Source organism: Andrographis paniculata, unplaced genomic scaffold (assembly GCF_009805555.1).
Source record: "Andrographis paniculata isolate CXL003 unplaced genomic scaffold, ASM980555v1 Contig17END, whole genome shotgun sequence".
Lineage (NCBI taxonomy): Eukaryota > Viridiplantae > Streptophyta > Magnoliopsida > Lamiales > Acanthaceae > Andrographis > Andrographis paniculata.
Window position 1 is genome coordinate 244,860 of NW_026137457.1, and position 19,874 is coordinate 264,733.

The following is a 19,874-nucleotide window of genomic DNA, read 5'->3' on the forward strand; positions in this document are numbered from 1 at the left end:
TTTTAAAGGGATAACTGGGCTGGGCCATATAAGCCCAAATAAAACTGGAATTGAATTCGAATTTAGGCCCAAATACAATAGTAATCAGCGTCAGAGTTCATTCATCCAAGAGACGCCGCCGCCGCCGCCGCCGAAGCTGCCGGGAAAAGTCGCCGACTTCAATCAACACCAGTTCACGTAATTCTGAATCCGTAGCGGCTGAACATGACGAAACCGGAGAATCGTCACCGCCTACACGCCGTCGTCCTCAGGCGATATAGTTTTGTTTGATGAACATATTTTAGTGTTGAGGATAGAGTGGAGAGATTCGTCGATTAATTCCGGAATTCTTCACTCGTCGATGCAAATGGATATAGGTATCCGATCGAATGAATGATTTGTTCATAACCACCTGCTGCTCGACTCGCTTCGCCATTTTTACGAACACCTTGACTGCACAAAATTTATCGCAAAATGCCCCAACCACCATTCAATTCGTTCTCCAGAATCTTCTTCTCGAATCAACACAATCACAGACACAGAGCACTGCAGTCCTACCGATGGATGACAAGCAGCAGAAGAGTTCAGGACCGGAGCAAGGACAAACGCGTGCACGACCTCGAAATCGCGGCACAGAAGCACAAGGTAGTTTCCAAAATCCTATATCTGTTCCAAGTTCTCAAATCGGAGCAGGAAAACATCATCCCCTTACGAAATCTGGAGCAGCACCGCAGGCAAATCAATCTCCCCAGGCCAAACAAGCTCTCAGATTTCCTCCATAAGTCTCCCAAGCTTTTCGAGCTATACAAGGACCATAGAGGTACAGTGTGGTGTGGACTGACAGAAAAGGGCGAAGAATTGCTGAAAAAGGAGGATGAAATAATCGAACAGAACAGTGACAAGGCAGCAGAGCATGTAACCAGAATGTTGATGATGTCTGTAGATAAGAGGCTACCAGTTGATAAAATTGCACAGCTTCGAAGAGATTTCGGATTGCCTCATGATTTTAGGAAGCATTGGGTGCATAAGTATCCGGAATTGTTCCGAAGAGTTCAGCCATTGAAGCCTGTGGATAATGTAGAGTATTTGGAGCTTGTTTCATGGAAGCCTGATTGGTCGATCACCGAATTGGAGAAGACGGTATTGGGAAAGATAGACGGCGATCATGTTCCGGGATTGCTGTCATTGTCTTTCCCGTTGAAGTTCCCTTCGACATATAAGAAGGTTTACAGATATGGTGGGAAGATCGATCATTTCCAGAAGAGGGAATATCTATCTCCTTATGCAGATGCTCGTGGTTTAGAGCCCGGCTCTTTGGAATTCGATAAAAGGGCAGTTGCTGTGATGCATGAGTTGCTTAGCTTCACGGTCGAGAAAAGGGTTGTGACTGATTTCTTGACGTATTTCAGAAGGGAGTTTGTGATGCCGCAGAAGCTGATGAGGCTTTTGTTGAAGCATTTTGGGATATTCTATGTTTCGGAGAGGGGTAAGAGGTTCAGTGTTTTCTTGAAAGAAGCTTACGATGGCTCTGAGTTGATTGAGAAGCATCCGTTAGTTGTTTGGAAGGAAGAGGTAATGAGTCATGTCGGGTATAGGGGGAATAAGAAAGGTATTAAGAGCTTTGAGGATATCTCGGACGTAGAAAACAATTTATTTCTTGGAAGCGATTCCGAAGATAAGGATAATCTGCAGCTGGAGCAGGGAAGGAACGAGACGATGGGCTCTTTGGAGAATATATTGCCTACTTCTGAAGGGTCGGAAATGGAAGTCGAGGAGGTACAAGGGGCGTATGATTCATGAATATACAACTAGGTAATATTAGTGTTATTTGTTTATGAATGCTTTTCTTTCAATCGATTTTCTATGTAACTTATTCTGTCTTTGATTGATGACACTGAAAATTGTTATCCTAATTCATATGTTAATGGGAGAATTGAATTAGTTTAACTGAGGAATGTGTATGTTTTTGCTTGAGTTTGTCGCCGTCTTTCAATGTGCTTGTTTCTTCGGTGAATAATCAAGAATACAACATTGAATCAGGCAAATAAAATTCCAATTTATGTCTATTAGGTTGAATTTGATTGAGATCCACGATTTCTTAGAAGTAATTTGTCGAAAAGTCGCCTTAACTTAGCTTGTCTTGCTACATTCATCACCAGATGGAAGTAAGATATCTATATCTATATATTCTTGAATTGAACATTTCAGGCACTCTCTGGATGTGTAATGGCTGACATGAATGTGCTCGTCCGATCTTCTTATTAGGTACGTTGTCGAAACCGATAGGGTAGATGGACTTAGTTGGTATTTGTTTTTTTATATATAGTAGGATTTCATTCATGCTCAAGTCAACACATAGGATACCAATTACACATATGCTGGCATGTAGATTTGTTTCAGACAAACAAATGATCAAATACATGTATAGATTTGAAATTTGAATATGAGATCTGAGATCTGTTCATTCTCTGCATGTTCTGTTAATTTCCTGATGATATGAAATCCTGGGATGCACGTCTACTTTGTTGGACTGTCTGAATTTAGCAACTAAAGCTTTAGAAGCATTTTTAGGTGTGCAGAATCAAGAATCTGAGTTTTAGTGTTTCTGTGTAAAATAAGAATAGTTTCTTACTATTTTTTTTTCAAAATTCATTTTGTGATTTCAATGCACTTAATTTTATTGAACCCTTAACCTGATTTAGGTGTACCGAATCAAGAATCTAAGTTGTAGTAATTCTGTGTAAAATAAGAATAGTTTCTTATTATTCTTTTTCAATATTCATTGTCTGATTTCAATGCACTGAATTCTAATGAACCCTTAACCTGATTTAGGTGTACATAATCAAGAATCTGAGTTTGTAGTAATTCTTGTAAAATAAGAAGAGTTTCCTTACTATTATTTTTTTTTCAAAATTCATTGTGTGATTTCAATGCACTGTTTTTATTGAACCCTTAAGCTGATTTCATTTGGTTCTTGATCCTCATTTTGTCTTCTTATTGGCCCTCGAGCTTTTTGTTTTTGTGAAAAGGGTGAAAGAAAAGAATCTTTACAGCACGTGGGGTTTGAAATTTTGAATGCCCTTAAAAGGGTGTCTGAATAAATCTGTTTTCTTGTGAAATGACCAAAATGGCCCTCCAAATCTATGCTTGTACTTCCGTCCCAACACCCAAGAGAGATATGGCCAATTAATGGGCATTATCTTGTCACCCCCAAGTTGGGTTTTCTCAATTAAATTCTTCAACACACACAGATGCATATGTATATATGCATATGAAACAAAATACAACAAAATAAAATATGGTTTGAGCACGTGGAAGAGCATGGAGAGGAAGGGCTACTTATCATTTGTTTTTTAATCTTTTTTTAAAAAAATAAAAAATAAAATTAAATATTTGAGGTACAGATATGATAATTTGGAGGTTTTGGTTATGGATGGAAGTGATCGGTGGGAAGTTTCTCATCCCCCAAAATGATTTCGAATCTCGATGTCAATAATGAATATTTAACTATGCCTATCTTCAATCACTTCCTTCATCAATCATTTTATCAATGATTCCATTTTGTATACATTCTGTCCAACGTTCATTACAATTAATTGCCTTATTATAATAGTATTTTGCATGTTTAATGTTAGTCACCAAGGATTTTCTTGGATTTAGTGATCCCCAAAACAGTATATTATTATAAAGAAACCATTGCCCCTTAATTCATTCTTGATTTCACAGTCACTACAGGACAATTCATGTTGCTTCCTAAATTGTTGAATACATACATACATAAATATTTATATATATGTATGTATGTATAGATAAAGTCCGAATTTTCTTATTATTGAAAATGCTGTGTATTTAGTATATATAGAAATGTAAAGCTGCAATGAGATACCAGACATCAGAATGAGAGAAAGTTGAAACTCATTAATCATGTCTGGATAAAGAAACACATCTTCCCTTTTCCTCAATTCACTTCATTCTCCTCCTTTAGTTCTCAATGTGTTTTTTTATTGTATATTTTCATGTTATCCACCATTTTATTTATGTATTTATTTATTTATTTCCTTTCCCCTCTACATCAGATCTGCCTGGAATATTTAGTTCACAGGCATACATTGGCTGAAGTTTAGAAACTGTCACACATACACACACAAATACAAATACAATATAGTTTATGTATGTGTATGATCTGATCTGTATCTGTTCTTTATATATTCTTTTTGATTCTCTTAAGGGGCCCATCAAATGATCTTCCTTAAATCACAACACTCCCAAGCACAATGCAGACGACGACGACGCCATTAAACTAAACAGGTTTATTCTACCTAGCAACAGCTGCTCTCTCTCTCTCTCTAATACACCAACACATGCTCATAGACAATCCAGCCTGTCAGCCTGAATTATTTATTAGTCCAAAAGGATCCCTAAGGTGGGGGAATTTTAATATGTCATTGTTTTAGTAGAGATTGATTTGTTGTTTCCTCAAGAAAAGTATAGAGCCTCTGCTCTTTTCTTTGTATTCTTGACCTGGCTAGTGATTATACTGCTGGTTTTTTCGAAAGCCAGCCATACATATGTTGTCTTAATTCGCTTTCGTTTGGTGCCTGTCTGAGAAAAGTATACCGAGCCTTTGTAGTTTGGCCTGGCAAGAGACACACAAACACACGGCTGTCTTGCTTCTCGTCCAATATATTATCTTTGATTGAGCTGTTTCATTGCATGATAATCTTAGAAAAATTTTCTCACAGCTAAAGCTTGTTGATGAAAGAGGCATGTATTTGACGAGCGAGGATGATTCCTTTCAGTCTCAGGTATCTTTGTTTAACTTTCATTTTTCGATCATTGTTGTTCGTTCTGTTTTTGTTTATCTGGTTTGTTTACATTTCTTGTTTCTGCCATCTGAAATTCCCTGAATTTTTGAAATTTAAGTTTCGGGAGCTTTTAAACATAGGGAGGAAAGATATCATCAGATCTAATATGCAATATATGTTGATGTCTGATTCAAGATTCAAAGAAACAGACAGACTAAGGTTAGATATGTGAATGGTGTTTAATCCAACTACCAGATTAGGTCACTTCTGGAATCCATTATATGTCGTGAAAAAAGAATTCGGGGGCCTCCTTTTTTTGACTTTTCCATTACATAAACAGCTTCGAAAAATAGTCTGTGGATTTCGTGACAGCCACCGAATTTTATCACATTATTAAAAGTTGCATTAAGGCAAAGAACAGATAAGACTCTGGATGATGCCACATTTAATTATGCCAAAAGAGTTGTTGATAGGATTGAATTAAAAACACATTACTGTGTCTCATGCTTTAAAAGTTATGTATTATATATATATATATATATGTGTGTGTCTGTCTATGTGTGTTGGTTCCTTTCCCACAGATTGCTTTTGAGTCTTTTTTCGATCTTTTGGAGAAAAAATAAAATTCGGGCATCTCCGGAAGCTGCAATGATGTGGTTTTTGAGAGGGACAAGGTTGTGTTAAACTTTGTTGATGTCTAAGTGGCCACAATCTTTTGTCTTTCAGGTGATGACAACCTTACTGGAAACAAATCGATAAGAGCCATTGACTAAATGAGTCGAGCTCCACGGAACGTGAAATATTTGCTGCTGCATATCAAGCTGTAGAAGGAGTTTATTTTGTTCCGAATGGACAGGATTCTTGGTTTCTCGAACGTGGAATCGATGAGAAAGACGATACTCTTGCAAGAACAGATCTTCAAACACCAGGTGAGCGAAAAAAGAGAAAAAAAACACACCTCAAGTTAAATTCTATTGTCTGAAAGTTGGTTATGTCGTTGAATACGACAATGAGTTCGATTTTGAACAACAGGTTCAGGAGCTGCACCGTATATACAATCTGCAGAGGAAACTGATGGAAGAAGTCGAAAAGGGACGGTGCAGCATTAGTAGAAACGAGGCGAGGGAAGTGAGCAGTAGCTGCTCGGGTGATCAGACGATGCGAATGCCGATTCAGTTCGACTTGGAACGGCGGAACGAGAGTGCCCCGTCGTCGTCGAGCATTCGCCATTATCACGACGAGATTAATACTGATGTGGAAGTCGAGCTGACGCTCGGGATCGGGCACTGCTCGAGGAAGCAAAGGTCGAGCAATTCTGATCAGGTTGGCGAGCTGAGCTCGTCGATAGGGACGGGTAAAGGAGAAGAATGTGGCGAACCAGGATCGAATATTGGCGGTTCGACGGGATTTCGGGATAGTAGTAAGCAGCCGCATTGGCTGCTGCAGGATCTAAGCTTGAACAGGACATGACCGATCATTACAGGAATTTTTTGGTTTTTTGGGGGGGTTTATGTTAACTTCTGGTTTGTGTTATGATTTGCTGATGTGATTATTTGAAAGGCCCGGTTTTAGTAACTTGTAGTTTAGTGTTGTTTATTGAGAAATTGGAACAGGCCTTTCTTAGGTGTAATGTAATGGCTAACAGTTAGATTTGTTATTGTTGTTGTAACCTCAATACTATTCCTATTCTTACTAATTTACTTTCTACTTACGCTCAAAATGCTATTTACTTTGTCCATACAAAGTGTTCAAATTTATTCACCGACAATATATTACTCTCTCTCAATTTGAATTAATAATATTTATTGTCTTTTTTTTTTATATATATTTTCATCTATACCAGTAGATGGATTTTATATATTTTTTTAATTTAACCCACCCTTCATATTTTATTACATTATATCTTTACCAATCATATAAAATTTCTAATTACCTAAAATTTTTGAGTCCATTTATAGTGGACAAAGACAATATCAAATTCGAAAATTCTTTCGATTAGAATGGCCTTCTTCTCATCTTATATCTACCCCCCCAACACTAGTAAATTATTTATAAAATTACAAAATAGAAACAATGACAATACAGTGTACCAAAACGAAACATGCACATGCACATGCACATGCGCCCCTCACGTTGCATATTTATCGAAAACTTTTATACCAATTCCATCAATTTATTAACACCACCCAACATTAATTATATCAATCAAACTCATATATAAATATATATATATATATACACACACACACGTATGTATGTATCTATACGTACCTGCCCTCGAACATTCGGGTAGCAGTGATAATTCCTTACGAGGAAGATGACTTGAAACGATGATCACATAACCACCTGCATCCACGAGATTGTGTAATAATTGGTACTTAGTACAAATATATATATATATATATTTATAAAACTCGAAAGAAAAAAAAAAAATGTGAACATAAATTTGAATGATAGATGAACTAATTTACATGGTTGGTGCAGAAAAATGTTACCCATAAGAAGCTTCAATCTCCTCGAAGAACAACCCGAGGATCGCGGGGATGCGAGGAAGAAAGGTCGAGCTTTCCCGTCCACTCTTGGCCGGGGTTCAAAGCGATCGGTTTTTCAATAGCGGATGCTTCGACGCACACCATGATCTTATACTCGCCATCTCCTAAATCAGATATCGTCTTCGCCTTCTCCTCCCAAGGATTCCAAACAACTACAGACGATCGATCACATTTCACGACCTGAATTAATCGGGGATGGTTAAACAAACAGATTCCATTGGACTTACCGGCGTCAGGAAGGCCATCTTTACGGACGGTGAATGTTCGACTCCTTCCGTTGTCCAAAATCGCAACTTTTGGAGGCGTAGTTAGATATATTCTATCCACCTACATATGGTCATTTAACATGATATCAGAGCCGGAACAATTTAAGTTTTTAGGTGAAAAATAGTTATTTCCTAATGTTAAAAAGTGGTGTGTAATCTCTATAGACTTACTTCAGATTCGAATGCAACAGCATCGCCTTGTTCAGTGAATCGTGTTCTGTTCTTCAGGTTGTCAAGGTAGTCGAGCTTTTCCAATCCTTCGACACGAACTTCACTGTGTGGGAGAATTGCATCAAGTTAGATAGTGAATGAAATCGAAGCATTGATCGAAGAGATTTGAGGAGTACCGGATATCAGAAACAGAGAAGTAGGCGTGATAGGCGAATGTGAATGTGAAAGGCTTTGCATCAGTGTTCCTAACGCGAGAAGTCAGCATCAGATTTCCGGAAGGTCCCAAAGTTACGCGTAGTCTGTACTCAAATCTGCTCAAAAAACATCGAAGATACATATCAAAAAATCAAATTCAGCTGCAGCAGAAAGTGTTCAAACAGAATCATCTCTCTACCTATGAGGCCAAATTTTCAAGTCTTCTTCGGTAGGCTTCAGAATCAAGTTCACAGATGTCTCTTTGGGAGAATTAGTCGAGAGTGGAGGTGGGGAAGGGTCGATCATCCAGAGCCGATTTCTTGCAAATCCATGGGAGGCCAGAGGGCCGAGGTTTGAAAACTGCAAGTTACAGAAAAGCTTCATTAATCAGTACCATGATTCATACTGAGGTGAGCAATCGTGGGAGTAACAAAGTCGAGGAGATACCTGTGGGAAGCAAAGAGGGATGCCCCCACGAATTGGCTTTGGTGGTGTAAATAAAGCCTGGGGAATTCGAATACATCAATTACATGACTTTATTAGACGAGCAAACTCTTATGTTCCTTACAGTATTTTTGAACAAGTTCCTGGATAACAAACCTAAAGGATTTCTGATTGAGGATATCAATATCGATGCTTGTGACAATATCGATGGTAACCTTGATACGGCAATTGCTAACTATAATGAATGCAATAACTATGGATATAATGCCGAAAATAGACCAAGTTTATATCACCCTTCAATTCGATTTAGCAAAAGCAATTTCTCCTTGCATAATATGGAATCCATGCATTCACAAGAATGAATCGAATTACTTAGCTCTCACTCTATTAGTAAGCCATCTCTCTGAAAGATGGTTCACTATAAATATTCTTGATATTTCTTAGACTCATATTCCCGAAAAAGTGGATCATGCTCTAATAGCTCCCAATAAATTAAATATGTGCATTAAGATAAAAAGACTTTTATTCCACAACAGCGAAAGCATTTCCAACTCAAGCTAGAATAGTATGGGATAAAGAAGCAGCAAGTCTAGATTTTTCGGAAGATCAGTGAAGTCGCAGACATAAGTTTAAGCAAATTTATCAGAAGAAAGTGGACAAAATCAAATATATGCTACATTGGGTGAGATAATCCACCAGATTCATTCCTAAACTACTGAACTTTCCTGTCTTTGTATCGATCAAGCAAACAACAATACATAAAGACAAGCCGACTTCTTCAATGCTTCATCATTCTTAAACAACACCCGTGCCAGCTCGTAAATTGGACAAATGAACTTCTAGCTGCGGCTCATAGACATACAATAGGAAGGCAGAGGATTTTCCTATTTCTAAATGATGATATCAAATAGCATTGAGTAGTTAAAACTGAAAAATCAGCTCACAGTCATGAGATATTTTTGCCATGTTTGGTTCCTTCATCTTACAGTGTTACTGATAATCGTCAGCAGCTCAGAAAAAAATAAAAAAATAAAAAATAAAATACCTTACTACTGAGGAAAAGCAGCTCTTCCCCATGCTTATTCTTCCATGATGTTACTTGCCCGCCATAAAGGTATATCTGTAAAACAAGAGAAAACAAGTTTATAATAAAAAAAAATACAGTCAAAACAGATATATTATAGAACTCTCAAAAGAACTTTTTTTCTTAAAATTAGCATATAGTAATATGAAATAATAAAGACTACATACGATTGCTATTAAAAATTATTGTTGTATTAAACCATAGTTCCTATCAATAAAACGACATTTTCCCAATCATTGACCAAGTAAATTTGTGCTTCTGGGAAGATTAGGTCTGCCACGGCATGCAGTTGTCAATTCTATGTAAAATTTCTGGAACAGATCGATCCTTCATGCGATTATCTCAGAAAGAGTTTCGATCAGGAAATCAACATCACATTGAATGGATTACAGAAACTTAAAATATGTGGAATTCGCTTCTCAGGCTTCTCGCATCAACTTATCAGCACAGTATGAGGCAAAGTATTGCACCCAAAACCTGAGAAGAAATTTACATCAACAACTAGCGCCAAAATGCAACGCCTAAAATCCTTGCCTCATTAAACTACATCGCCACAAAAGCACCACAACAAATCGGCATGGTATACGAGTTCGCACAGATCTAAATCGCAAACACCGAACCATCACATTTGTTTCCAAAATGCATATCGCAAGAGATTGACCGCTTCACCGCTTCACACTCCACAAAACAAAGTCGAAATGAAATGAAAACCGTAAAGTGGAAATCGATAATCGCCTCTATTAGCGCGCACACACAAAAAAACCGTAAATTCCTAATCTTACCTCCGCTGAGCTGCCGCGGACATGACGAAGGATGACTTTCTCCAGACCGTCATTTCCCTTGGCTATCTCCACCGGCGCCGGCGCCGACGTGACGCCACCGGTTAACCGGCCGAAAATCACGTAAGTCTGTAATAGGAAATGTAAGATGCCATATTTAACTTCATTCATTTTTGTTTTTTTATTTTGTAATTTTCTTATTCGCTATTTATAGGCTTATGTATCTTCACCTACTAAAAAGCACTAACACTACATTACAGTATTAAAAGGACTAAAATGCCCTCCGGAGTCAACCTACAAATTCCACGTCCGGCACATGCGCCTGCACTTACGCCTTGAGTCGTCCCTCCTGTCTCGGTTTTCCTCCAATAAAATATTGCCACGTGTCTAATAATACTCCAATATAAATAAATTGTAAGTGCTCAAAATATCACGTTTGACTTGTTCAATTTTAAATTAATTTATGATTTTTAGCACACAAGTGGAAATTAAAATAGTAATAATTGGATTTTAGAACAGTAAGTCAGCAGTCCAAATGCTTGTTAATTTTCTAATGATTAAAAAAAATTATATACTCCATATAATAATGTGTTAATTATGTTTGGTTCGATGCTTTTTTAAAAAAATTGATTTGAATTTTATATTAAAATAATAATATAATAAAATATTTTATAAAAAAATATTAATGGAGAATCGAAATAATAAAAATTAAAACATTTTTTTTAAAAAAAAAGTAACAAATTCTATTAAATTTAATTACTTAGTAAAAGGGAATTTTGGATGGGAAGTTCCGATGTTCTGGAAGCTTCCCTTCTGTCCAATTGCGTGCATACACGTGTCTTGTCGACAACCATCAACTCATAATATCGAATTTGGGAGGACGCCACTAGAAACAGCAGCTGCAAAATTCGCCATAATCTCCACCTTGATCGAATTCAATTCCTGCAGAAGAAGAAGAAGAAGAAGAAGATGACGGTTACTTTACTGGAGACTCAATTCCTCTCGAATCCAGTTGCGGCGACGTTCAAGCTTCAACGTGGAGCTCTTCCAGTTCCTGCAAAGCGAATTTCGGTGTCGTGCAGGCGCGGGGCGGATGATGATAGTGATTCGTTGAGGTCAGATTTAGTTGATTTCACTGATAATAGTGATTGTAATTTCTAGCGAATTGTTGCTTTTCCAATGACAGGCAAAGTGAGAACCGTTTGGTAAAATTGGCGCTGGTTGCAGTAGCGGCAGGAGTGTTGACGCTAGGCTCTGTCGATCCGGCTTCGGCCGGAAAGAGTGGCGGTAGAGTCGGCGGCCAGGCTTTCCGTTCAGCGCCGGCGGCGCCGCCGCGAGCATCTGGACCTAGAGTCGGCGGTTCGAGGTAGTTTTTTCTACTAGCTTACTTCTTAAGTAGCTGAACATCTTTGTTAGCTAAATATAGCTAAAATACTATTACTTTTTTAAAATTGGACAAAATGGTAAGAAAGTATTTTGAATTGAGACATGGTAACATCTAACATGGTATCATCATTTCCATCAATTAATGTAGTATCAGATAAACTTAAATTTGAATCTCACCGCTCCCTATTTGTCATTGTCCATTTCAAACCTTAGGTTAGACCGTCATTTAAATTATGTAACATAAGGATTACTTACTATTCTTTTGCATGCTTTGCTATTATCGCTTTGAACATAAATATTCAAATTTCAAGCTCAGAGCTTAACTCGATTTTGTCTCATTTCAATTGCAGGACTAATGTGTTCATCAACCCGCCAGTTGCTCCTCCGCTAGTTGGTGGATACGGTTACGGCTATGGTGCGCCATTTTACGGGGGTTGGGGTTGGTCCCCGTTCTCCTTCTTCGCCCCCGGTCCAAGTGTCGCAGTTGGTGTTGGCGGCGGATTTGATCTCTTTGCTCTGATTATTTTTCTCAGTATAGTTTCTGGTGTCGTTAGGAGATTCTTCAGATCAAGAGAAGACGACGACGACTACTGAAAACATAAACAAGCAATTCTCTGTTTCTCGAGTGAACTTTCGCAGAAATGTTGTAATCTTAAAAGCCCCTCATGTTCGTATATATATGCATAGAAACCATTTCGATCGAATATAGCTACCAAATGTTAATATCCTCGTCTAAATGTCATATATATATATCTTATTCGAAATCGAGCATACGACAGATAGCAGCAAAGTTGGGATCGCTTAGGCTATCCAACGACAACGGGAAGAGATAAAAAAGCTATGTTCTCAATAAGGTTGAAATTTCTTACTTGAGGTACGAATACTCACTCCTTTCCTCACCTACAGTCATTTCATTTTTTTTGTCGATACTAATCAGAGGGTGTAGTGTTGCTGGATCGTCTCCAGGTCGAGCCCTTTAAGCTTCACGACCGACTCAACGTGGCCCTTGAGCGTGTGCAGCTCCCGGAGCCTGTTTTGCGACGACACGGTTAAGATCAAAATTTCGAAGAAATCGAAACAAGAAGGTACTACTGGTAAAATCCTTACCTAGCAATCTCAGCTCTCCTCCTGGCCTGCTCTGCTATTTCGGATAATTCTCTGTAATTGCTCTTCTCCTGGAACAGATTCGCAGCTTCCTTCGTCTGAAGTCCATGCACCGTTCGCTGTTCGAGCGCCCATTGTGCCTCCCGTTCCTCTATCCCGAAATCTTTCTTCGTCGTGAATGCAGTCTGATCAATCGAGAAATAAGCTTAGCAATTGTTAATTTGTTTCTAGCAATGGTGTGAATTAAACTTACCTTGTTCTCGTACAGAGTTTTCCAGGCGTTTCCGGTCAAGGCGTAGCGGATGGCGAACTTCATGATGTCGAGGGGGATGTAGAACACGATGCTGTAAATCCAGATCACTCCGGCCCATCCCCAGCCGCAACCTTTGATCTTCGCAAAAGGCCAGGTCGCGTACACGGCTAGAAAAGTCGCAATCTGGAACATATAATCGAGAGCCGAGTGAGTAAGTACTCTAGATGATGATTATTAATCTTTCAAATACATCAGATCAAGAACTTTACCAGCTGCGCGGCTAAGAAGGCGAAGACAAGCATCAATCCGGGACGTTCAAGAAACGACCAGCTGCGCGACCTTGTCACGAAGATAAGTGCTTGGCTAACGATGCTCACTTGCAGGTACAATGCAGCCATCATTTCCTCCTCACTCTGACCGATGTTGCGAACTCCAAACGTTCTCTACATTTTCAGTATAGTCGGATTACTCAGAGTTCCTTCGAAGAAACAATCGGAAGGATACAGTTTATTATAGGATTCTTACAGAGAAAAAGTCGGTTTTGTGCATTAACCAGAAGAAGATGACGCTCATCACCGCAAGATAGCCTCCGAGAACTATTCCAGTGGCGAAAATCTCCTTCAGCTTCCAACTATCCGGCATTGGAGACGGCTTCACTCTATCCTTGGAGATCGTCATAATCGTACCTGTATATATATCAAGAGTTATCGATCAATTCATTGCAGTTCCAAGACATTGGATAAACAGAGGCTTGGTTTTATACCGTCGTTCAGAATGGCGATGATCAGGACCATGAATGGCGAGAAATCGAACTTCCAGATCAAGGCGATGAACATGAAACCAAACTGCAGAAAAGAATGGCATGTAACACGATGTAAGTAAGAAGCCAACGGGGAAAAAAAATTGTGCGTCGTCGTCGAATGGCGCTGTGTAACTTACCACAATACGGATGGTGATCGAGACGGCGTATATCTGCGAAAGCGAAAGATGAAGAGGCTTAATGCAGGTTCGAAAAGAGTAAGAATTCGGACGATGTTTAGGACGAGACACGAACCGTGTAGTTCTTCATTCTCTGGAAGATCGCTCTGCTCGTCAACACGGCGCTGATGATAACGCTCAAACCGGGTTCGGTTAAGACGATGTCGGAAGCGCTTCTCGCAGCATCTGTAGCATCATCGACGGCAATGCCGATGTCGGCCTTCTTCAGCGCAGGAGCATCGTTGACACCGTCTCCCGTCATGCCGACGATATGCTTCCGTTCTTGCAGCTTCTTCACGATCTCGTATTTGTGCTCTGCGTTCACGAAAAAGGAAAATGATGAATCCTCGAAGGTTACGGCGGGATAAAAGAGCGCGACAAAATGCAGAACCTGGAAAGACCCCGGCAAAGCCGTCTGCCTTCTCTATCAGTTCCTCCACCGGGAGGCCAGCTATTGACTCGTCCTTGTGTTGGCCGAGCAAAGAAGCCGACGGGTACATGTTTACTCCCATTCCAAGCCTACGTCCGGTCTCCTTCGCAATCGCAAGCTGATCGCCTGAAATTTCGGTAACAAGAAAACGGTATGTGAAGTACAGATCGAACTCAGAAGCATTGACGCTGTTCAAGATCGCATACCGGTAATCATTTTGACATTTACACCGAGATTTAGAGCTCTGCGGATGGTTTCCGCGCTGTCATGTCTCGGAGGATCGAAGAGCGATAAAAGCCCGAGAAATTGCCATGGACCGCCGGGCGAGTCCTTCGATTTCTCCGGCACTTGCTGTTGTATATAGAGCATCGGGTAAGAGATCATCTCGAAGGATAATATACTGCGGTGTATCGTATCTCACCTGTCTTGCAACGGCCAAGGATCGTAGACCACGCTCGGCAAACTTGTCGATGACGCCGTGAACCTTCTTTTTCATGTCCTCCTTGCAGTTGCAGAGAGTCAAGATCTGGTACGAAGAAAGAAGGCGATTTTAGTATGCGAAAAATGACAGATTCTGATTATGAAGAAACGACGACAAGAAAATCGACCTGCTCGGGTGCTCCTTTGCTAGCTCGTTCCCAGTTCCCTTTACCGTCGATGTAAGTCAAGGCCGTCCTCTTGTCGACAGGGTTGAACGGAAAAAAATGAACCTCGCGAATGCCGGCCCTCGCCTGAAAATTTCGAATCATTAGTTTCCCGATTCAATCGGATCCTTTTATTACAAACGAAGAACAGAAGATACCTCTTTTGGATCAGCGAGGGTGTTAACGATGGCGCCGTCAATAGCATCTTGATTCTCGGTTCTAGAAGCTCTCGCTGCATAGAGCAGAACTTCATCCGGCGTAACGCCCTTGGTGAAAACCTCGATCAAGTTCTTGTCGACGGTAAGTTTGTTGAGAGTCAACGTCCCCGTCTTGTCGCTACACAGAACGTCCATCCCGGCCATTTCTTCGATCGCAGTCATTCGCTTAGTAATGGCACCCTGCTGCGACAGCCGGTGCGATCCGATCGCCATAGTGACAGACAGCACGGTGGGCATCGCGATCGGGATTCCGCCGATGAGGAGGACGAGGAGATTGTCAATCCCGCTCCGGTACTGCCGGTGCTGGATCGGGTACATCACGACGATCTCGATCAACATCCCGATGGCAATCGAGCAAATGCAGAAGTTCCCGATCGCTGTCAGAACCTTCTGGAAGTGACCCACCTGGTTCGTGCTGTCGACGAGATGCGCCGCCTTCCCAAAAAACGTGTGCACCCCCGTCGCGATGACCACTGCCTGGATCTCCCCCTGCTTGCACGTCGACCCCGAGTAGACCTCCTCATGCGCGTTCTTCGTCACCGGTAACGACTCCCCCGTAAGCGCCGACTGATCAACTTTCAGCGCGTCGCCCTCGAGGAGACGAGCGTCAGCGGGAATGATGTCGCCGAGCTTGATCGTGATTATGTCTCCCGGGACCAGGATCGCCGCGTCCTGCTCGCTCCACTGCCCGTCTCTAAGGACCTGTTTGGCAAAACATGTGTCGATAAAAAAGAACAAACTCAAAGTCCTTACGAGGCGGGGTTCTTGCATCGTACCTTAGTTTTCGGCGCGAGGCCTGCCATAAGGGCAGCGGCAGCGTTGCCGGCGTTGTTCTCTTCGATGAAACTGATGGTGGAATTGATGACGAGCAAACAGATGATTCCGACAAAGTCCTGCCAGTCGGGAGGCTTCCCGCCGCCGTTGGCAAGAGCGATTGCCATTATGGCGGCGGCCTCCATTACCCATGAGAGAGGGTTCCACATGAACCCGAGGAACTTGAGGAGTTTGCTTTCCTGGATTATATGATATTGAAGACAATGTAGTTGTTGGTGGTGGTGTAAGAATTTGATGAAAATAATAATGGTAATGTAAGGATGGTATGGAATTTATGAAATGTGTGTCGGAAACTAACCTTCTTCTCTTCCAACTTGTTCGGTCCGAAGATTTGCAGCCGGTTGTTGCCTTCCTGACTTGTCAGCCCCTCCCGGCTGCATTTCAGCTGATCGAACACTTCCCTGATCGGGATTTTCTCCTGTTACATAAATAAAATAGTCACTACCAAATTTTCAAAATTTTCTCTGAGATATCAAAAAATAAATACTAAGATTATGTACTATAAATTTAATTTACATTCAAAATATCATATAAACCTATATTGTATCGAATAACTATTCAAATTCAATTTTTTACTATTAAAAAATACAAATTCAAAAACTAAAATCCACAAAAAAACACACCCTTGATCTTTTACTATTATCAAAATTAGTAATTATACACAACTCTTCTATAATGAAAGCTTAAGGATGTACAGTAATATTTTTACACAGTTTATTCGTACTTGTATTTTTCATAAAAAAAATATATACTTTTTCATATAATAAATATTAAATTAAATATTGTTTAAATAAAAAATTCAAACATCCAAACGTAAAAAGAAACATAGGCGTGTTTACCCAAACAAAAAAAAAAAAACATACAAACTTCCTTCCCAATTAGTTAAAAATAAAATAAAAAATTAAATTAAATTAAAATACAATACAATAATGTTTACGTACGTCGTTCTATTCTTAAACATTGAAAAGAATAACACAATTATCAGAGATCCGTACAACGATGTAGACAATCAGCCTAGGTGAACCCATCAGTCCGTAGTGACACAAATTTCGGCTTTGCAAACCTTCACGCGCATTATTCACAGTGAGAGACACGCGCTTCATATATATATATATATAAATATTATTCTTTATTAAAAAATACTCGTAATTAATGATTATGGAGGAGGTTACTCATTTTCACCAAACAAACAAATCCGTTCCGTTCTTCGGAATCTCGTCGAATCACAGACCAAAGACGTAAAGCTGATGCTTGTCTATTCATGTTTACCCAAAATGGCCTCCTTTTATTTTATTTATTTATTTATTTTTTTTTTTTTTTTTTGCAGATTGGATTAGGACACCGCAATTTCAACACTATTAATGAATTCCATTACACACTCCTGAAAATACAACGTCGTAATTATCGGAACAAAACGCAGATTTCTGCCAAACAATTAGGAGCACTCAAAGTGAATGTCTACGACTCCATCGACCTCAACGATGTCCGAACCACAGATTGTTCTTTCTATTTACACTATTTTCAAAATCATTCACAAAATCAAAATCAATTTTAAAATCTAAACAAAATCAGATAACTAAATAAATAAAAACAGAAAACTAAACTAAAATCTAAAAAAAAAAAGGAACAAAACACAAATCTCGTAACGAAATTATAATAAACAACGAAAAAAAACCACAAATCTCGTAACAAAATTGCAATAAACAACGAAAAAACCGCAAATCACATAACAAAATTGTAATAAACAGCGTAAAAAACCACAAATCTCGTAACAAAATTGCAATAAACAACGAAAAAACCACAAATCGCATAACAAAATTGTAATAAACAACGATTAAAATTACCAGATCAACATTCTCCTTCTTGATTTCCTCGAGACTTATCCCCATCTTCGCTCACGGCAACCTCGTGCTCTCCGATTCGCCTCTTCTACAACAAAATCGGACACAGAATCGAAACGATACGATAAGGAAATAAAAAAAACACAAATCGAAAGAAAAAAAGGAAAACGACCGATTTAGCCTTAGCCTTTCACCGACTGTTCATCTTCACTTACTCGACGAAGCGAAGAGAGAAATCTGCAGAAAAACCTTTTTGCGAATGGAGACTGTTTTGGACCAGCCCGCCGCCTTATATAGGCCCCCAAGTGGGCCCCCCTGACAATATTCCAATATACTATAAAGTATATATATAATAATTAATATTTAAAAAAGTTAGTTCAGGGCTGGGCTGGGGCAGGGTTGACTGTTTTAGGCTGTATAATAGTAACGCCTTTTTGTGCAGAGAAGGGATTGTATCGTATTTAATATGTTGTCAGATTTTTATTTTTAATATTTTTTATATTAGGGATATTTGTCACATTATTTTTTTACGATATTAAAATAAATGTGACAATAAATAGTTGGATGCAGTTTGGCGTTGACGCTACTGTTTTACCAATATTTTGCACTGAGTTTTACGTACATATATATAATGAGTTTGTTTCTTTATTATTATAAATTTAAAAATATTATTTATTTTACACGATTTTAATGAAATATATTTTTTTTTTTTATAAAATAAGTATAAATCAAAATATTATTTAAATAAAAATTTTAATTTATCCATTCATTTTAGATTATAATAAAACAAACTCTATAATTTGAATTAGTATTTACCTCTGATTTAGAATTTGAAATTATTGTATTTAAAATAATGTTTGGATTATTTTATATTTTAATTTGATATAATACTAATAATAAATACATATAAATTTTAAATTATTTATAATATATAATATGGCCAAATTTACTAATTATATACATATTTTGTATTTCAATAGATAAAAAATAAATAAAAAAGTATATATAGTTTTGAATGGGTGGAATAAGGATTGTTTTATTTTAGTATATATTGACACTAAAATGGTTATTTTCTAAATCATCTAAATTTATGTTTTTTTATATAAAAAAAGATATATATATTTTTTTTTCATTTTTTCAAGTAAAAAAATATATATTTATCAATTTTTTTATTTTTTAGTATAAAAGATTTTTTTTAATTTTATCTATTTTTATTAAAATCTATGTCCTATGAAATATACATAAATTTCAATAAGAATATAGTATTTAAATATATTGCAAACGCTGCTAAAGCATATGATAATAAAGAAGGCAAGATTTGAAAATCTAATTTTGTTGAAATTGGTCCTTTTTAAAGAGTTTTATATATATATATATATTTATTTTATTTTATATATATTATCATTGTTATTTTCATAATTTTGATATACTTGTATATAAGTTAGACTAGTGGGTTACGTTGAGGTCATGAAGATCTTCTTTTAGGAATTTGTTAGAAAATGATCAATTCCTCTCTTAAATTAAATCTAATGAAATTACAAAGTCAAAACATTAATATTAAATTTGACTTTATGTTTATTAAAAAAAAAAGAAAAAAAAAAAAAAAGAGAAGTTAAATTATTATTTACTTTTTAAAAAGAACAAAAAAAATTGAAAAGTCTTACGAGAGAAATCACGTGAAATTAAAACATACACTAAGTGTGTCTTTCTTTGGGGTTTGAATTTTGGATTGAGATTTGAATAGTAAAAAATTTAAATTGAAATAGTTATATGATGTGATATAAATATCGATTGATTTGATGTTTTGAATGTAAAATTGATTTTTAATATAATATAAAAAATAAAATATAAAAGTTTGATTTGATTTTTTGAAAAAAATTTGTGTGAATAGTATAAATCCACCCAAATCAT

General features: G+C 38.0%; 5 protein-coding genes and 1 long non-coding RNA gene across 8 annotated transcripts; 4 read left to right on the top strand and 2 right to left on the bottom strand.

Moving 5' to 3' along the window:
- The first annotated feature begins 47 nt into the window (after positions 1-47).
- LOC127263980 (protein WHAT'S THIS FACTOR 1 homolog, chloroplastic) lies at positions 48-5,593 on the top strand. Of its 3 annotated transcripts, none has more exons than XM_051293318.1 (5): positions 48-1,791; positions 2,188-2,244; positions 4,208-4,287; positions 4,722-4,784; positions 5,511-5,571. In XM_051293318.1, exon 1 carries the CDS (start codon positions 454-456, stop codon positions 1,777-1,779), a length of 1,326 nt encoding a protein of 441 aa, XP_051149275.1. In that variant the 5' UTR covers positions 48-453; the 3' UTR covers positions 1,780-1,791; positions 2,188-2,244; positions 4,208-4,287; positions 4,722-4,784; positions 5,511-5,571. The 3 variants fall into 3 exon arrangements, with proteins under 3 accessions (XP_051149275.1, XP_051149268.1, XP_051149264.1); XM_051293311.1 differs by having other exon boundaries at positions 4,208-4,402; positions 5,511-5,554; XM_051293307.1 differs by having other exon boundaries at positions 4,208-4,784; positions 5,511-5,593.
- Positions 5,594-5,632: 39 nt separating this feature from the next.
- Positions 5,633-6,254, top strand: LOC127264389 (uncharacterized). Its single transcript, XM_051293875.1, has 2 exons — positions 5,633-5,713; positions 5,817-6,254. Exons 1-2 carry the CDS (start codon positions 5,633-5,635, stop codon positions 6,252-6,254), a joined length of 519 nt encoding a protein of 172 aa, XP_051149832.1.
- Positions 6,255-6,829: 575 nt separating this feature from the next.
- LOC127264020 (putative glucose-6-phosphate 1-epimerase) lies at positions 6,830-10,467 on the bottom strand. Its single transcript, XM_051293353.1, has 9 exons — positions 10,279-10,467; positions 9,458-9,532; positions 8,416-8,472; positions 8,168-8,328; positions 7,950-8,084; positions 7,774-7,876; positions 7,564-7,663; positions 7,280-7,488; positions 6,830-7,130 (listed from the first exon to the last, which is right to left on the bottom strand). The coding sequence occupies exons 1-8, from the start codon at positions 10,444-10,446 to the stop codon at positions 7,292-7,294; spliced, it is 996 nt and encodes a 331-aa protein (XP_051149310.1). The 5' UTR covers positions 10,447-10,467; the 3' UTR covers positions 6,830-7,130; positions 7,280-7,291.
- Positions 10,468-11,158: 691 nt separating this feature from the next.
- Positions 11,159-12,390, top strand: LOC127263700 (uncharacterized). Its single transcript, XM_051292870.1, has 3 exons — positions 11,159-11,390; positions 11,462-11,641; positions 12,012-12,390. Exons 1-3 carry the CDS (start codon positions 11,245-11,247, stop codon positions 12,253-12,255), a joined length of 570 nt encoding a protein of 189 aa, XP_051148827.1. The 5' UTR covers positions 11,159-11,244; the 3' UTR covers positions 12,256-12,390.
- Positions 12,385-18,188, bottom strand: LOC127263693 (plasma membrane ATPase 4). The gene is made up of 16 exons (XM_051292858.1): positions 17,967-18,188; positions 16,421-16,540; positions 16,065-16,301; positions 15,229-15,990; positions 15,035-15,157; positions 14,848-14,952; positions 14,633-14,777; positions 14,388-14,552; positions 14,073-14,311; positions 13,958-13,990; positions 13,782-13,863; positions 13,544-13,704; positions 13,288-13,461; positions 13,019-13,201; positions 12,769-12,950; positions 12,385-12,691 (listed from the first exon to the last, which is right to left on the bottom strand). Exons 1-16 carry the CDS (start codon positions 18,009-18,011, stop codon positions 12,595-12,597), a joined length of 2,853 nt encoding a protein of 950 aa, XP_051148815.1. The 5' UTR covers positions 18,012-18,188; the 3' UTR covers positions 12,385-12,594.
- Positions 13,082-15,719, top strand: LOC127263705 (uncharacterized). The gene is made up of 2 exons (XR_007841547.1): positions 13,082-13,229; positions 13,402-15,719. It is a non-coding gene; the product is annotated as an uncharacterized LOC127263705 (long non-coding RNA).
- Positions 18,189-19,874: the final 1,686 nt, after the last annotated feature.

What these genes read in the sequence shown, in the direction of transcription:
- LOC127263980 (XM_051293307.1), top strand. Translation starts at nt 454, where the DNA reads ATGCCCCAACCACCATTCAATTCGTTCTCCAGAATCTTCTTCTCGAAT.
- LOC127264389 (XM_051293875.1), top strand. Translation starts at nt 5,633, where the DNA reads ATGGACAGGATTCTTGGTTTCTCGAACGTGGAATCGATGAGAAAGACG. An exon ending in AACAGATCTTCAAACACCAG is followed by an intron (nt 5,714 to 5,816) that starts GTGAGCGAAAAA and finishes TTTGAACAACAG; the next exon opens with GTTCAGGAGCTGCACCGTAT.
- LOC127264020 (XM_051293353.1), bottom strand. Translation starts at nt 10,446, where the DNA reads ATGAATGAAGTTAAATATGGCATCTTACATTTCCTATTACAGACTTAC. An exon ending in TGCTTTTCCTCAGTAGTAAG is followed by an intron (nt 8,473 to 9,457) that starts GTATTTTATTTT and finishes CGAATTCCCCAG; the next exon opens with GCTTTATTTACACCACCAAA. An exon ending in TTGAAAATTTGGCCTCATAG is followed by an intron (nt 8,085 to 8,167) that starts GTAGAGAGATGA and finishes TTTTTTGAGCAG; the next exon opens with ATTTGAGTACAGACTACGCG.
- LOC127263700 (XM_051292870.1), top strand. Translation starts at nt 11,245, where the DNA reads ATGACGGTTACTTTACTGGAGACTCAATTCCTCTCGAATCCAGTTGCG. An exon ending in GATGATAGTGATTCGTTGAG is followed by an intron (nt 11,391 to 11,461) that starts GTCAGATTTAGT and finishes TTCCAATGACAG; the next exon opens with GCAAAGTGAGAACCGTTTGG. An exon ending in CCTAGAGTCGGCGGTTCGAG is followed by an intron (nt 11,642 to 12,011) that starts GTAGTTTTTTCT and finishes TTTCAATTGCAG; the next exon opens with GACTAATGTGTTCATCAACC.
- LOC127263693 (XM_051292858.1), bottom strand. Translation starts at nt 18,011, where the DNA reads ATGGGGATAAGTCTCGAGGAAATCAAGAAGGAGAATGTTGATCTG. An exon ending in CTTTGCCGGGGTCTTTCCAG is followed by an intron (nt 14,312 to 14,387) that starts GTTCTGCATTTT and finishes TCGTGAACGCAG; the next exon opens with AGCACAAATACGAGATCGTG. An exon ending in AGGAGAGCTGAGATTGCTAG is followed by an intron (nt 12,692 to 12,768) that starts GTAAGGATTTTA and finishes GTCGCAAAACAG; the next exon opens with GCTCCGGGAGCTGCACACGC.